This window comes from Octopus sinensis, unplaced genomic scaffold, assembly GCF_006345805.1.
Source record: "Octopus sinensis unplaced genomic scaffold, ASM634580v1 Contig13674, whole genome shotgun sequence".
NCBI lineage: Eukaryota > Metazoa > Mollusca > Cephalopoda > Octopoda > Octopodidae > Octopus > Octopus sinensis.
This window is the reverse complement of record NW_021833026.1, coordinates 457,231-475,064: the sequence shown is the minus strand read 5'-3', so window position 1 is coordinate 475,064 and position 17,834 is coordinate 457,231. Positions and strand designations below refer to the sequence as shown.

At 35.0% G+C, this 17,834-nt stretch overlaps 2 protein-coding genes across 2 annotated transcripts; both read left to right on the top strand.

Annotated features, from left to right (window-relative positions):
- The first annotated feature begins 1,618 nt into the window (after positions 1-1,618).
- LOC118761453 lies at positions 1,619-1,993 on the top strand. The gene has a single exon (XM_036499344.1). The coding sequence runs from the start codon at positions 1,619-1,621 to the stop codon at positions 1,991-1,993; it is 375 nt and encodes a 124-aa protein (XP_036355237.1).
- Positions 1,994-3,447: 1,454 nt separating this feature from the next.
- On the top strand, positions 3,448-4,219 carry LOC115229801 (ELAV-like protein 2). The gene has a single exon (XM_029800092.2). The coding sequence runs from the start codon at positions 3,542-3,544 to the stop codon at positions 4,217-4,219; it is 678 nt and encodes a 225-aa protein (XP_029655952.2). The 5' UTR covers positions 3,448-3,541.
- The last annotated feature ends 13,615 nt before the right edge of the window (positions 4,220-17,834 follow it).

The window sequence follows — 17,834 nt, the reverse complement described above, 5'->3', positions numbered from 1 at the left end:
CGACTTGATAATCCCCCAAATTTTCTCCATGCCTTCAACACCAAAGTCAGAACCAAACCCTAAACTGTATAACTAAAAAATAAACATCTTAAAACTAGAATGAGTGCCTCAAGTCTCTCTTCAGACATTTCCTTGCATATTTCCAAAAGAACTTGAATCAAAAAAGTTTCGGAAATAATCAAAGCATAAACAAACGTAAAATACCTTTAAATAAACTGCGGCCGAGAGAAAGAGAAGAAGAATGTGACTGACGTATGACTTGGCAGAATTGTTGCCAGACTCCTCCAAAAAACAATTCAAAAGACGTCGAGACACCAATGAAATCAATTGTTTCACTATTTTAAAATATATACAAACATACAAAATATATATCCCGAATTTGACAGGATGTGGGGCAATACAGTGGCCAGGTCAATCACAATCTGCTCGTGGAAAATATCAGGACGGGACAACACCCTCTCCAAGACTGAATTTGCTAGAAAAAAGGACGCGTCCTGATCCTTACACAAAACCATCAACTCCTCAATCTGCAACGCCACCCAGGGGGCTGTATTGCTCGACAGTCTGCCTGTAATCCGCCAAAGAAAAACCTGTTGAGGGCAGCATTCAGTTTACCAAGAATAATATCACGGCTACTTTTCCCGGGCTTTGATTCCTTTGAAGGGATTTCTGCTTTCTCAGATTGTTGGGATGACTGATCCTCTTGTGGAAGCTCAACTTCCTCGGATATATTTCCATCGCATATTTCCATGAGGTCTTCGAGGCCGTCTTTTCGAAAAATGGAATATTTGGAGGTTTCGCGCGTAGAAATGTTAAATATTTTTTCAAATCGGTCAATAGTCAATTTGTCCGTCTAATACGATCAAAATTAGTTGAATACGTCGACTTGTTCATTTTGATATGATTTTTTGTGATTTTTACTGTCTGTTTTGAAAACTTGCGGGGTTTTTTTATTTGGGGTCTTAATTTTGATATTATTTGTACTTTTTTGTGATGATTAAATTTAACTGATTTGATGCGTTGGTCACTTAAATTATTCTGATTTTTGTTTCCGTACTTTTTTTGATGTTTCTAGAAATTTCCTAATCAAAAAATTTACGTCGGCTTTTAGCTGTGTTCTGATTGATTTTCGTGCTTTTTTCCGACTAGGAAGCCATATAATAATACTAATGCTACTCGACAATATCAGGCATTATGAATTCACAAGAATCAAATGACACGTTTTGTTTAAAAATATATTTATTTTATTTATTTACAAATTAAATTATAAAAAATTAATAATTAAACTAAATTAATCATGTTCTCTAAACTTTGTATTTAAAAGAAATTTTGTAGTTGAGGTTTGACATCTCAAATTTTCAAAATGTCTTGCTTCCTCCAGACTGTCACCACTACGAATGGGCTGTATATTAGACAAGAATATGGAAAGTGAATGACAGAATTTTGGATCTAATTTTACAAATATAAAAGTATATGCATCTACCGAAAGTGAAAATTGGAATGTGATGTTTTTAATAATAAAACTTTGTATATCTTTAATTAGTAAAATTTATTATAAAATCTATTTTGAGGGATTTTAAAAGGAGACTCGTTATCCCCACAACTATTTGTTATAATGATGGACCCACTATGCAGGATTCTTAATGCCATGTTTCCGAAGGTTCAGATTAATCAACAGGACCCAAATATGTTGACCTATTCTACTAATCATTTGTTCTTCATTGACGACCTAAAGATATTCGCTCTTAAAGAAGATGTAGTAATTAAAATGATGGAAGCTGTTGATGGATTCTTTAAAATTGTTGATTTGGAGATGAATTTAGAAAAGTTAGCATCAAATGTTAAATCGTTATCTTGCTGCGAAACTTTGGAAGGAATCAAAGGATATCGTTATTTGGGTGTACTTGAAGATGGGGGAAGTAATGTCCTTAAGAATAAAGTAATGGATTCTATCCTTGGAAATGTTAGGAAAAGGATAACTATGCTTTCATAAACGAAATTAAATTCGGTCAACTTGTTCCATGCTATAAATGAATATGCAATTTCCCTATATAATTATTACATCGGACTTATAATATTGAACCTCATGAATTTGATTGTATTGACCGTCAAATACGACAACTCCTTACGACTCTCAGACTTCATCTCAAACCTGCAAATAAATAGAGGTTATATTTAAATCGGAAAAGAAATAAAGGTTCATTCTGTTCAGTCTATAATATTGACGCAGAATTTTGAAATCCGAGTTGATACGTCAATTATGACAGAAACAAAAGTTCAATGCAATAAACCAGATATTTACATGTATGTTTACGACAAAATTAAACAATCGACTTTAATCGAAGTTGGCATCACTTCACAAGACCGCCTCAAACAAGTCGAAATTGAGAAATTTCATAAATATGATCTGCTCGCAAAAGAACTTTCGATACTTTATGATGCAAAAGTATTATCCCGGTTGTCTTGACGTGGGATGGCGATGTTTCGAGATACTTCAAAAACTATATGGACAAATTAGTGATTGAAAAATCCACAAGAACTTATATTCAGTCTGTTGTTCTAAAAGGACTCTAGAAAGCATGGTAGTTGAACACAGCCATGGAGTGAGAGTATCTGCCGAAGAATACACCTCTGCTGCTTACCCGCTTGCAGAAGTGGTATTCTGCCGTGACACCCCGGTGAAAGATATGAGACAAATAGAAGATCTATCTGACGGGGAGATGGAGAGTGAGGAGGAACTGATTGCAAACTCTTCTCCTAAAAGAAGGACAGAGATTTCCAATATTCGGGACTGAGAATCTAAATTAAATAGTCTAGCTAAAATTAAATTTTCTTCCTTTTAATAATATTTGGTAAAATCTATTTTTAAATAAAATATTTTGTGTTCAGCATGGATCCTGTGGGTATGTTTATTATATTTCTCATATTTACTATCATTTAATGTTTTATATATTAATACAGTTTTTATTTCTATCAAAAACTATTTTTAGAGTCATTTTATGAGGGAATTGATCCTAGATTTGTTACAAAGTTCCTTTTAATAAAATTCAATATTTAGTATTACTGACAACAAAAATTCAACCGAAACTGACAAACCAAGTATTGAGACAAAACATTGACATTTAGCAAATAACTCGCCCTTCGACCAACTCGTAGGACTCATCGTGAACTACCTTCCCGCCCAAATGACAGAAGATGAATTAAAAGACATGTTCAACCGCGTCTGTCCAGTTTCTATGCCTATTTTTTATCATTTAGTTGCACAGTTGTCGTCTAATGACCGATAAAATGACAGGTCGGTCTCTCAGTTATGGCTTCGTCAATTACAAGACCACAGAAGACGCTCAGACTGCCATCGATGCCTTAAATGGAGAAAAAATTGACAATAAAACAATTCGAGTACAGTCAATGTCATTTTTAGGTTGCCTTCGCTCGGGAAGTCAACAATGAGTCTCAGCCCGTCAATTTATATATTCAGAATTTGTGTCCTCTTTGGGGGGAGGAGCAACTGAGGTCTTTATTTGCCCCATATGGAGATATAATGTCTCTTAAAATACTTTCGGATGCGAATGGGCAGTCCAAATGTAGTGGAATGGTCAGATTTTCCTCCCGTCCTTGTGCAGAGAATGCAATAAATGCTCTCAATGGACGACCCATGGCAGGACAGGATGACAAGCCCTTGATTGTGAAATATGCTCGACCCCCCGCTCCTCGTCCTGTGACGTTTAACCCGATTATGTACGGACATCATTATCCCTCACAGAATATCAGTCAACCACCTCCCATGCTTCAACCTCCTCCTGGTTCTTCGTCCTATCCATTCCGGGCTCCATATCCGCCGTCTATGCATGTCATGCCCCCTCAATATCAGCAGCCAGTTCCTCCCTACCGATTCAATCAAATTGGCGAGCCGAGTTCTGGTGCGCCAAGTCCTCCTGTTTATTCTTCGGCTTGTGTTTATGTTTCGAATTTGGCCGCTGATTCGACTATTCTGCAACTTTTTGAGCTTTTTGCCCCCTTTGGAGCAATCACGCACGTCAACGTGTTGCCAGCTAACATGAAAAATGGGCATTCGAGTGCTATCGGATTTGTTAATTTTGTGAAGATGAATGAAGCCTTTAATGCTATAAATGCTCTCAACAGGTCAGCTATTTGTGCTGCTCCGGGGAAGGGGCTCAGTGTGTCTTTCAAACTGCCAATAACTCATAATCGTAGCTAATTTTGTTATGTTTATAATGCACCAGTATTTAAATGTTTTTTTTGTACTGTAGACAGGCTTAAATGCGTATTTTATAGATTTATGAGAATAAAAATTAATGATCTAATTTAAAATCCTCTCCTATAAAGAGGAGATTTAAGGAAGTGGTATTTTTATATCTTTTTTTAATGATTTTTATTTAGAAGTTGCGGTTCTAAGATTATTTCTACTATTTAATTGAATACACGCCTATTAAAAGTGTTCTCGAAACAGTAACACTTAAGTGTTTAAACACTCCTCTGATAATGAAGGAAAATGGTCAAATGTATAACTTCCAATATTTTCACGTGGATTCTTTGAAATTCTTTATTAATTGTATTTAAAAGCTTTCATTGGTACTTTCAAGACACAAATCAAATTCACCATTTTTCGAGAATGTGCATTTTCATACATATACATTTAAGGGTTTAATTATTTTGATTTTTTTATATTTAAAATAATAATTCCTACTAATTATTTATCGTGTGTTCTTGTTCTAGTTTGACGGTTATTTAAATGTTGAAATTTTCAAAAGTACGATTTTACGACACGTGCCACAAAGTTTCCGTCACGACTCTCATTGGAGCCACAATTGGGTTGGGGACACTGACGTTGATTAGAGTATTTCGAAATATCTCTCCAGGTAATTTTCATATTTATATTCTAGTTGTCCCACTTCAAGTAAACATTGATCAGAATTCTACTGATTAAATATTGTTATCTAATAAAGCGTTTACTTCTATTTAATCGATCTAAATAAGCATCACACATTTGGATTTTTTAGTTAACAATTTTAGATTAATTAAGTTTTTATATCACTGTGATTTCACTAAAAGTTTTCGTGGTAATGATATTTTAAATATTTATTTTAGGATTGATTGATTCTAATGAACACTTGTAGTTAGTCAAAGTTTTGTTAGTTTTTGAAGCGCCGCTTTCCTGGACTTTTGCTGAGATTCCAAGTAAAATTTTTTCTAAAGAGAGATGGAAAAGAGTAAAAAGTAACATCATTCTTCAGGAATATTCTGTTTGTCGTATGCGTTTGAAATTGATGTGCTTTGGAAGCGTGGATGGAGGATCCTTTCGAGATATAGATTTAGCAGAGCGAGGTCAAAAATAATAATATTTCAAATATTATATAAAAAAATTGACATTGACAAAGAATGATATTTTCTTTATACAATATATTTTAGGGGTGCTCTCAAACGAAGTTTTCTCTCGGTCAACAACACGAATCCAATCATTCTTTTGCGATCTTTGATTTAATTGTAGCTATATATTTTAAAAATATTAAGCCAGATGCATCGCTGAAGAGTTTCGATTTCCTAAGCAATCGTCTCGTATACTTTCCGTCCGCATAATGTTACTTTTTCCGGTTTTCCTTACTATAAAATTTATTTATTCAAAATTGTTCCAATCATCTTTTATATTGTAATTTGTTTACTCCCCATTTTTGGAACAAACCAGATCTCTGCGAGATTTAGAATTTGGCAGGCATTAGAGGTTTTACACTTCTGGTTTTTTACTAAAAATTGAAATTTAAAATTGTAAAAAAGTTAAGAAATTCTCAAATTGTTCTAAAAAATTAATGAAAATAATCATTAAAATTTTTTTTTCTTATATGTATTTAATTATCTGGTTATTGGTTCTGAATAACTATAAACAGGTTGATTTGACCTTAAATTCGAATACATTTTATGTGAAGGATATTTAGCCACAACAAGCAGAATTTTTGTTTTTTTATTTGAAGATCATGATCCCATGAGAGTAGCTACTCGTTAAAAATTTTGCTAGTCATCCAAGAGCTTTTAGAATGTCTATAATTAATATATTTTTCGCAATTAAAATTCTTAAAGCTAAGATTCTTAAATTTTCCAATTATTAATAAATTTTTTAATCTTTTCAGTCATATTTGATACAGCAACAAAGAAAATCTAAAATATAAAAAAGTAAACTGGTTCTTTAGCATTTTTTGCTATGGGAAAATTTTGTGAAAATTTTTTTTTATTAATGAACAATATGTGGAGATTTAAAATTTGGCGAACAACAGAGATTTCTTGGAAATTTTCAATTTTTTGAAAAAATCTGGAGAGCAATAGATGTAACAGCAATAGAGGTTTGATAGTAAAATTAAAGTAATAAGAATGCACACTGGTAATTAATTTAGTTTGTATTTTGGGATTGCAGTTGATTTTTTAAAGAATATAAGATAGGAAAAAATGGGAAAGAAGAAATTTCACATCTTCATTCTAACTGGATTGCGCCCCTATGTTTCTGGTTTATAAATTAGACGAGATTTAGAGGTTTGACTATACTAATCAGAAACATTTGCAAGTGGATTGTTTTGAACACAATTTTAGAAAGAGCCGTTTCCACTCACAGACTTTATTATGAAAATATGCGACCAAGAAATCCCTCCAACTGTAGAATAAACCTGCACCGCTTTGAGGTTCGCCATTTCCTCTTCCAAGATTGAGAGAATTAACTCTCTCAGTGAATAATTACAGAGAAATGTTAATAATTTTTTTCTTTTTATAACTCCCAAGTTACACATCATAGTGGGAACTCAAGCACAAATAAGTCATAACCAGCAAATCGAATGCAGGAACAGTGGGAAGAAGTTCTCCAAATCTTCATTAGAGTTTCCGTATTCAAAGAAAAGTGGGGAAATGGCAGGGATCCAGTTCCCATTGCTGTAAGCCTCCTACCGTCGCTGACTAAACTTCATTTGTTTTTCGGAAAATTTTTGAATAATGAAGAGTTTTCATTGGTAATGTAAATCAGGGAAAGTAGGAAGTTCTCCTTTTAACAACTGTGTCGTGCCAGAAGGACTCGCCGTTTCACGGGTGATGAACGTTAATGAGATTGACCCAGTTCAAAAGTAGCCTCCTTTAGAGTCGAATTCATAACGGCGTTACTTCATCCCAAGCATACTCTTTAGCCAACGGATTAGGTTAATAATAATACTAATATGTGAGGTATTTAATTGCCATTTGGGATCAAAAGTTATTAAGGGCTGCAATCAATCTCGACTATGCCACTATTAACACTAGGCATGACATTTTTACCTAATTACAAAATTTTATTAGAAACTAATAACTACTACTGAAAAATATTTATTGACACATCATGGACACTCTGACTATCGGTGGGTAAAAATTGAAGGACAGGCTAAAGTTGGTCATAAACTATAATGGGTCATCCTTTCAAACACTATTAAAGTAATTGTTTATTATCAATCAATAACTAAAAAAGAAAAATATTTTTTAATTTAGCATTATTGAATTATTCTTTAATCAATAAATTTGATCGATGCTTAAACTAAAGCTTTTGACTGAATAGAAGTAGTTCAAAATGAATAGAAAGATTATTGGGACTTTATTTACCCTTTTTGAATCGATATTTAATGATAAACGCAAAATTCTGGTAACAATTGTTTCTTTTTATTATTGTTTTTTGTTAATTTAGTCAAAAAGGCCGTTGATTTGAAAAATGTCGGACTTTTCTGTGAAATATCAAAGACAAATTATCCATAGAATGAAAACTAAAATTCCTCCAAATAACGAAAAGAGTAGATTAACTGAATTTCAAATGCAAAATAATGGTTTAACAACCGCACATGAATCTTCAAGAAACAAAGAACTAAAAAATGTGGTTTATCCTCTCACTCCTTTTGGTGAAAGTGTAATTAGTTGACTTTACAGAATGTTTAAAATATTTCAAAGAGTATGTTCCGATGTACGAAAAAAATGAAATCCTTGGATTTAGGGAAATTTGGTATTTTGGATTAAATTCCAAAAAATTTAAACCTTTTCAATATGAAAATGAATTGTTCGACGACAACCAAGGATTTTACATAAAGGAAAAAATTGTTCAAAATTATTTATAGAGCGAAAAAGACCATCTTGCATATCGATATGAAATAATAGACGAGATTGGAAAAGGTACTTTTGGACAAGTTTTTAAATGCTACGACCACAAAACGGACCGACTGGTGGCCATCAAAGTTCTTCGCAACAAAAAAAAGTTACAAATGACAAACATTTTAGATATAAAAAGCAATCTTTGATAGAGGTTGAGATGCTAGAGTATATCAAAGAAAGAGATTACAACGATGTCAGTCACACAGTGCGGATGTTTGAGTATTTCTACTTTAGAAAGCATACTTGTATTTGTTTCGAATTAATGAGGTCAGTTAATTTATTCTTTAATTTTTCTTTTAATAGGGAAAGTCTTTACGATGCACTCGTCAAAAACAATTTTCGTGGTTTTTCAATGCTAGAAATAAAAAGAATTGCTGTCGGAATTTTAAAATGTCTTAAATTTATTCACAAAGAAAGTATTATACATTGTGATCTAAAACCGGTTCAAATTCCCGAAAAAGTACATTTAGGAAAACATTCTCTTGAAACCAAAGACTGCAAACACATGCAAAGTTACAGACTTTGGATCAAGTTGTTTTACTGAAAATAAAAGTATTTAAGTTAGTGAATTCATAGTATATACATATATTCAATCTCGGTTTTATCGTGCTCCAGAAATAATTTTGGGAATTCCATATTCTTCAGCGATAGATATGTGGAGCTTGGGATGCATAATCGTTGAACTGCATACAGGGAGGCCACTTTTCCCAGGAGAAAATGAAAACGAGCAAATTCTTTGCATGATTGAAGTTTTGGACAACCCTCCTGTGGAAATACAAGACAAATCCATTAAGTGGAACTCCTATTTCGGTTTTTTAAATAATTCTGACAAATTTTTAATTAGACAATCTTGGCAAAATACGTATTTTTAGCAGAAAATATAACAAGAAGGCTGGTTCGAAAAGGTTGAGTCATATTCTCAATACTGATGATCAAATATTTATAAATTTTGTCTCGCGGTGTCTCGAGTTAGTTTTTCTCCATTATTTTAAATAGGTGGAATCCTAATAAAAGAATGAACTCCGAGGAGGCTCTTAAACACAAATGGTTACGTAAAAAAAGTTCCAACAGCAAAAAGAGACTGCTAAAACGTCAAAATGAACCCTGTAATTTATCCGAGAAAATAGTCTTTCCATATTTATGAATTTTTAAACTGTAAATTTATGCCGCTTATTACAAATTTATCTTAAAAACCAATCTTCTATAAATGAAAATTTTTTTAACTTTCCAATTTTTAATTTTAAAATTTTGTAACGCGGGGCATCCATATCCGCCTGAAAATGTAACCAAACAGCCCCCATTTTACTTGAAGAATCTTCCTCGGAACTACCAAAAAACTGAAATCACAGAACTGATTAGAAGAAAAAATAGGACCGCAGAATTTTGCTTCAGAACTACGAAATTAAGCTTTCTTCTCGAGGACACGGAGGATATTACAAAAACCAAGACACTTATTTACGCCGCACTTTACAAACTGATAAAGACATGGCTTGTTCGTAGAAGATTTGATACGTGGACGAGAGTTCGTCGTAGTAAGACACTGGTGAAATCCATACTCCTCTACAATTCGGTAACATAAGCTCTTGCAGGACAGTAATTCGAAAAGGTGAGCTCTTTTCACAAAGATCAGCCACGGTCGATCCAGATTGCTGTCCTGAATTCATTTTTATGTCAAAGTATTATCATTAAACTTTTATTCATAAAAACTCGGGTTTATGATACATCAAAGGATATTATTCACCTTTTAGGTTCACAAATTTTGGTTAACACTTAACTACATAAAACACGAAATCAACCTCCGTCATTATTAAAATTGTACTTAAAGGTAATAAGTAGGGATTCTTAAGTTTAAATCGAATTCTAAAGACAATGCTAAAATCTCTAACAACAAAAGTTAAATTTTCATAAGATATATAAAACCAATCAAGACAAATATAAACTAGTCGCAAATTGAATTTGTAGAACGTAAAATGTTTTCAATGTCATCAAAGAAAGGGTGTTTGAGAGAAACAGATATTCGGATCCTTCTAGACTCGTAATACTCAAGCATCTTGTCAATCAAGTTAAACAAATTATCATGAATCACCGACCTTTTCCGTTGGTAGTCCTATTAATATAACAAATAAGCAGACATAAAGTGGAAAACAATTCTTTCGAACATATCGACCACGGTGAGAATGTCGATCCCAATCGAGTTCTCCATGATAGAAATATTTCGACTTTCTGCCAAATCCTGAACACATCTACCTCGTCTTTCGTATAATTCTGTGCGGGAGTCGGCCGAGTATTCTTTCCATCATTGCCAAATGTTCTCTATTGCTGTGTGTCTGGAACAATGTATGTCCAGTGTATAACTCAAACATTATGCACCCCACACTCCACACATCAGCCAACTTACCCCACGGCATTTCTCACAACTCAACACACCAAACAACCCAGAACCACTTCGAGGGGTCTGTAATGACGAGTACAGACAATCCTCGAATGGTGATCCCCGTCAAACACTGCCGACCCAAAGTCAATCAGTTTCACAGCACAACTCCGAACTCTCAATACATTCTACAAATGTGACAATCAGTCTGCCTTCTCCAATCGTTCATATGCAGAACTGACGAACAGAATATTTTCTGGTTTCAAGTCCGTGTGGGTCATCCCGTTACTGTGGAGGACTACACAAATACAAGACCAACACAAACAGGACACAGCATCACACAACTGGTAAGAAATGGCCTGAATTTGAATGGTAGGGTAAGGAATGTAGTTGTTTAATTTCTCACAAATAAACAACCCAAGTAAACCAGGAATTCAAACACGCTCAGTCCATAGGCTGGAAAGGCTATGCAAACATGTTCTTTGAATGTGAAAGAATCCTCAATCTCCACACAGCGACTGCCAATTAATGGACAGAAGTACTGGTGGGAGAAAGGATCCTTCTTTCGGATATATTCGAGGACTCTGATCTCCTGTTGGGCGGCGGACGAGTATTTTTCGACGGCACGGACGACCTTGAGGGCGAGGGGACGGTCTTGGCTGAAATATTAAACTGAAATAAACCAATCCAGGTCTTTCACATGGAAGACCTTCCCGAACGTCCCGACTCCCAAGACATCGGCCACTTTATCTAATCACCTTCGTTGAGTGTCGATATTATTGAGTCCATAAGAGAGAGACACTCACACCGATTGATGATCACGTCGTTTGTAGAGCAGATCAAATGATCCTCCGAATCCTCCCTCATCCACAATGTCCCGTTCCTCACTGCTTCGGAATTTCTGATGGAAGTAGACGAATGGCCGCGAGAAGTCGATCTGAAGGGATTATCAGGTTGTGGTTTACCTTGTGGCGTGTTTTCTCTCTGGTGATTCACTTTCTGGGTCTGGGGAAGAAGAGGAGCAATAAGACTGACAATCTGAAGAATGCTGCTTATTGCTTAGTTTTTTGTTGGTGGAATTGTGGTTATTATTATATGCCATGTCTTGGTATCAGTTATTTAAAGAATACATACAACAGCGATATAAAAAAACAGCAAGGGTGCATAAATTTTATTATAAATTAAAATAACAAAATGTTATTAAATAACATAATAATAAATTATCAAAAGATAATTTCTAATCTTAAAATAATTCAAAAACGGAATTGTCTCTCAATCCTGCGTTCCGGTACTTAATAGCTAGATTTTTTTTATTAAAACTTGATTAAAACAAAAAAAATTCCAAGAGTAAGAAAATTAATAGCTATTCAGTTTCCGTTTCCGTAATTATAGTATTTTGTTGCATCAACCTCACCTTCTAGGGTCCACGGTCAGTGCAGGGATGGGCAGATTCATGTCAAAACGAAGTCTAGATTCAGAGGCTACCTCCTCAACAGGCATCGATAACCATGCCTTGTCTCGGCTTGTATCCTCTCTAAGGTTTTCTGCAGCACCAGTGTCTGGATATATGCCTTCACCCTTTCCTCCACGTCAAGCGCCTTGAACAATTGAAGAATTTTGACACTATTCCGTCCCAGGTAAATGACGACAGTGACGATCTTCACTTCGCCAGGTGAATCGTACCAGTTCATTTGCTAGCAAGTCGTATTTGTGGAATTTTTCCACTTCGATCTGCTTGAGACAATTCTGTGAAGTGATCCCCAAATTCATTGGTGCTAACAGATTGAACTGAATATATTTTAATTTTTTCGACTTTTTAATTCCATATTGGCAATATAGATGTAAATGCAAACATTTGACCACTTCGTTATGGCATCTAAGATAGGAACCGATAAGCATTTGCCCACATTTGGTGGCTAGGTGATCAACGGTCTTTTCGGATGAGTCGCAGTAGCTGTATTTATTTTCTTCGTTATTGAAGAACAAGTTCCGTTCTTGCAGCAGGCTTACTTCAGTCCGGGAGATATTGTTTCATGGAATTACCCGCAGGCCTCATTAACATCAACTTCAGTATTTTTTAGACATTGGAACAAAGTAGAGTGCAAGGACTTTTTTTCGATTTTTTTCCATAAATAATCACGTTGAATTGTAATCAGGCCCGATATTGTGAATTCATTTTCATTGTATTTTCGAGACAGAATTCTGGGATAGTGGCCATATATGTTTACTTTGAATTAATGACCCGCAGAATTCATGCTCTTCTTAGGCAGTGGTTGGCTTATGTTTCAAATCACCATAAATTAGAAGAAGCATTCTTTCCGTCTTAATACTAACTGACTCCTGGCTTCTCCCAAATTTCTTTCTTAAAAGATAAAGTCTTTTTTTATTTGCGGGTTTCAAGTGGATATGACTGTCCAAAAGAATTCAACGGACATTCTTATCAATCTGCCAAAACTCTCCGAATTCAATATCAATCAGTCCAATGTAATAGTTATAGAGGGAGAGTGCGTGTTTGTTTTAATTCAGTTAAAGTTTTTAATTCTCTTCAATGCTTCTTAATAGATTTTCTCCATTACTTAATTTTTTAGAACGTTGCTATTCTTATATTCGAGGACCCCCAGATATAATTTCTAATCTTAAAATAATTCCAATATTTAGACCAACGCAAGTGCGGGACGGGCGGGGAACAGTTTTTGTGAGGAATTGAATCGGGGAAAATTGTTTAAAATAATCTTTCTTAATAAGGTGGTCAAGCAGACTTGTAGTAATGCTGTTCAAATTGGAAACTTTCGTTATGCTAGCCGCGGCTCGGCATAGTGTAGTCTCAATTTTAAGGCGGTTAGACAATGACAGATTAATACTCCATGCGGCGCAGGCATAGCCAATTGTCGGTTCGATGAATTGTTTGTAGAGAGTGCCGAGAGCAGGGAACGGTTTCTTTCGATTTGATTAGCCCAATCTTTCTCTGCCTGGATGTGTTTGATTTCTTTTGTTTATTGTTTACATTATATGAGTTTATCTTTTAGATGATTCTTATGGCTGATTCCGGCTTAGAATTTCATGAGTTTACTCAATTCAGGTTGACTTTTCTGTTCTGAGTCTGTGCAGTGGTTGACAGGTCTGAACTTTTTGATAGCATTCCACATGCGTTGGGCAGATTTTTCTTTTCCAAGCGTTTTGATTTATTTTCCCATCTTCTTCTTTGGGATGCTTTGAGTTTCTTGGTGATGGTATCGTTGAGGTTCTTTATTTCTTTTCTTCCGCCAAAATAGAAACTAAATCCTTTTTAAGAAAGTTCCTTTTTCTCATAAGAATTTTTGTCTCCTGGTCGAGATTTTCGTCAAAGTAATAAGATCGACTCATTTAGGCACTTGACAGCTCCGTCGATTGATTTGAACAGTTTAGTATCAAAGTTGTCCGCACGCGACTAAATTATTCGAATAAAAATGTAAAATTATTTCTGATTAAATCAGTAATAAAATTTAGTTAAAATTTATTTCGTCGTTATACAAATTTCCTCGACAAGATTTGAGTATAAATATCATAAAATACAGAAAATTTTTAATCAAATTGTAGAAATTCCAGTGACATTTATTTTATCATTTATAAAATTTAATTATTTAAAAATTAAAAATAAATTACGGATCTTAATTTAAAAACAGTTTGTTCGATGTGGTAAATTTTGTTAATTTTTAATATTACTATATTCCGAGATACACTCTATTCTAATTATACCAGAACCCGTATTAAATTGATTTGTTCAATATCCCCCCAATTTAAACATAATCATGTCTCCTTTCCCTTACAAATCCCCCATTCTCTAAGTATTGTCGTTTACCTTATGCCAATACTGTATTTTATATGATTGTTTAGCAACGGTCTATTGACTGTAATCCTTCCCTAACTCTGAATCCATGTCTTCAAAAAACAAACCAGAAAATTCATTTTTTCAGGTAATTTTTCAGATCGGTTAACATTTAGGAGCACAACTACGGGACAGTGGAGTCTCACTCTGTCACAACACACGACACTCCTGGTAGTAACAAAAATGAAAATTCCCCACAAAGTATATAATTATTATCAAAATTGATTAATAATATAATAATTATATAATAGATAAAAATATAGTAAAATCGAAATATTCTGGCATATTATGTTCTTATTGCCGAAATGAAGTAAGGGAGGATCCCTCGGTTATGGCAACAACTGCTGACAACGAGGGTGAGCTCTTCATTCTCTGCCATGACTGTCATGTGGCCAAATTTCTCTGCGGAATCAGCAAAAGGAATTCCAATGCATCAAAGTGCACCGACGATTCCACCGGAAGTGTTTCCAATCTTTCTACAGGACGGAAAAGTTTGTTTTCTACTGATTAATGCTGTAGAAGAACCCGGAAGAGGAAATTCTAAGCGAAATGTACTTCTAATATAACCACGTGACTTAGAGTGACCATAAAAGTGGAATAAATTCGGCGGGAAACTCCAAAAAGCAGACAAAATCAGAATCCAAGTAGAAAGTGTAATATAATGACAAAGAGTACTGGAAGAGACCAAAATAAGCTGGGATGAAGACCTTTTCATGTCCCCCAAGAGAGAAGAGGAGTTGAGAGAGGAGTCCCCAGATGAGGAGCCACTGGTATGTATGCAACAAGGGAGGCTGTGTGCTACTCGGGAATTGAAGGCAAGGGAGGACCTGCTAGTACTGAGGGGGTGTGTGTTGGAGTGTGGAAAGGGGATACCGAAAGAGGAATCCCCGTCTTTTCATTATATAACCAAACATAAAAAGTCGTACTGTGTGGAAGTGCCGGATACTTACTACGTGTCCAGGTCATGTGTTGCCAACTGCAAGGTGATGGGTGTTCTCTATTTCGAGTTTCGTGTTGATTCCACGGGGGGAGGACTTGTGGCTCATCTGATGGCCACTTCCACGATCGGAATGGGGGAGGAGATCTCAGTTCCTTATACATTGATGGAGTAATATACATGTTTATGTTTAGTGGTCGGTCGGATTGTGTTTATTGTGGGGAAGTATGCAAACAGACCTCGTTTAGGGAGAAAGTGCCTGCGGGAAGAGTAGAAAGAGGGTGTTTATGGAAGCCAGTAGAGAGAGGAGTCCGCCGGATAAACCGATGGTTGTGATTGCTCTTTGAATGTATAGAATCGGGAGGATAGGAAGATGCAGGCTTATATTGAGTTTTTTGATCAGATGGACCAAAGGGAGGCAGAATTCAAGGCCAGACAGTCAACGGGGCAAAAGAAGAGGAAGCAAAAGAAGGCGGTCTCCACTTCTTTAAAACCTCTTAAACCCAAGCCCACGCGAGTTATCAAGAAGGCAAAGGACAAATTATGTGAGCAGGAAGACGATAGGAATTTTATTCGCAAGAAAATGTTTATTTTGGGAGAAGCATGTGCTAATGTGGAGAAGGATTTGGAGAGTGATCTTAATGCTGCTAAAAGTCTGTCCCTTCTTGTGCGAATGATGGCAAGCCTCGTAAAAAAGCAAGACAAGCAGGATCTGTCGGGGAATGGAATGTACTTTAGTGATATAAGCACTGATTCGGAAGTGCCTGCTGACACCGTTTTTGAGACTATATCTGATGAGGGAACCATTCCGACGAGTAAAGAAACTGTAAAAATATTTTTCCATGAGAATAGACCGATCTTAGAAATATCACGCCGATGAAGAAGGAGATTCTGGATAAGTCAGATTTGGTGGGGTCACACGTCAGTCCCGTGGAGGACCAGATCAAGTCTGAGATACAATTTGAGCAGCCTAAGCGTCGGAGGGTGTTATTTGTATGTATGATTGTAGTTATCTCTGTCTGATTATCTTGTTATGAAGAAACAGAGAATGAGTGAGTCGGCAAATGTGGTCCCAGAAGATGGAAAATAACACTGGTCCACACTTTGTAGATTCAGTCTTGCTTTTGTTTAATGCTTATTTTGTAATTATTGTTTTTATTAAATAAATTATATCTTCGATTTTTTTAGATCTACTCACTTTTAGGTTGCAGAAGAAAATTATTCCTGGTTTCATTTGTAAATAAGTGAAATTAATTATTTTTTAATTCTGAAGTAGGAATTCCATTAGTTACTCTTGTCTTATAGTTTCTTTTTATGACTTGTAGATTTGTCAAGGGAAATGGAAATATGACTTATGTATCAAATTTTTTAAATTCAAAGATTTTTTCGAGGAGTTTTTTCAAGAGATTTCAAATCTATAGTCAAGTTACTACTATTCTGAGTCACTACTATTCTATGGTATAAATGTAATCTATTTGATTATATCTTCCGGTTCGAGTTGTTATTAGCTTAATCTTCCTTTTTACATCAAATAGCGACATATTTGCTTGAAATTTTATCTCTGATCTCCCCATACCGATCAATTCAGAATTACGATTGATCGCTCTGGTGTTCTATTAACAATAAGAAATTGATAAGACGACATTTTGGAATACACAATTTAAAGAAATTATAATTCACACTCACTATAAACTAAATTAGACTATTCACAGATTTAGACTTCCCAACAAGATAATATTTACTTCAGTTTTCTCCTCTTTGTTGCCGATCCGCCTCCTGCTAAACGTCCGTGTGCTGGACAGGTTTCACTGATGTCTCTGGTGGCTACTTTCTCCATTCATTCGTTCATTAATAACTCCCAAAATCCATCCCAATACTTGTCAGGTGATTTTCCGTTGTAGCTGAGAGTTTGTGTTCTAAACGCATGCTCTCTAATGTCTCTTTAATTACGATTAGCGTCTCACATAAAATATTTAATTTATAAATTTTTCTTGAAGTTTTCCGAATGAGTCGATAGGTATTTGTTGTTGTTTTCTGTAAAATAATCCCATTAAAAACATTCCGTTGTTAATTCTCTTGAAACAACTTTTACTTAGTTTGATGCCAGACAGGCATAACGGGTCCTAATTGATATTATATTAATTTGATAATCGATATTATAAGTAAAAAACGTCAAAATATATTATTTATCTGTGTTAGTATCATCCTTCATCTAAATCTAAACATATTTTATTGATTGTAAACCTCTTCATCTATTTCATAGTCACTCTCCTCTCCCGAATTCAAACATTGAAGGCAGAAATCACACAGACGAGGTACCATCTTAATTGGAGCCCACCCCATTTCCACAACTGGATATTCACCTATTTCTTGCAAATGAATGACATATTCTTCTTTGGTCATGCATGTGCACAACTTGTACATCAATCTTCTCCACGAACTGTCAGATTAAAGCGAAATACGTAAATGCTTAATTTATGTAATTCAAGAAAATGCGTTAT

Coding starts and splice junctions, on each gene's coding strand:
- LOC118761453 (XM_036499344.1), top strand. CDS start 1,619: ATGGACCCACTATGCAGGATTCTTAATGCCATGTTTCCGAAGGTTCAG.
- LOC115229801 (XM_029800092.2), top strand. CDS start 3,542: ATGTCTCTTAAAATACTTTCGGATGCGAATGGGCAGTCCAAATGTAGT.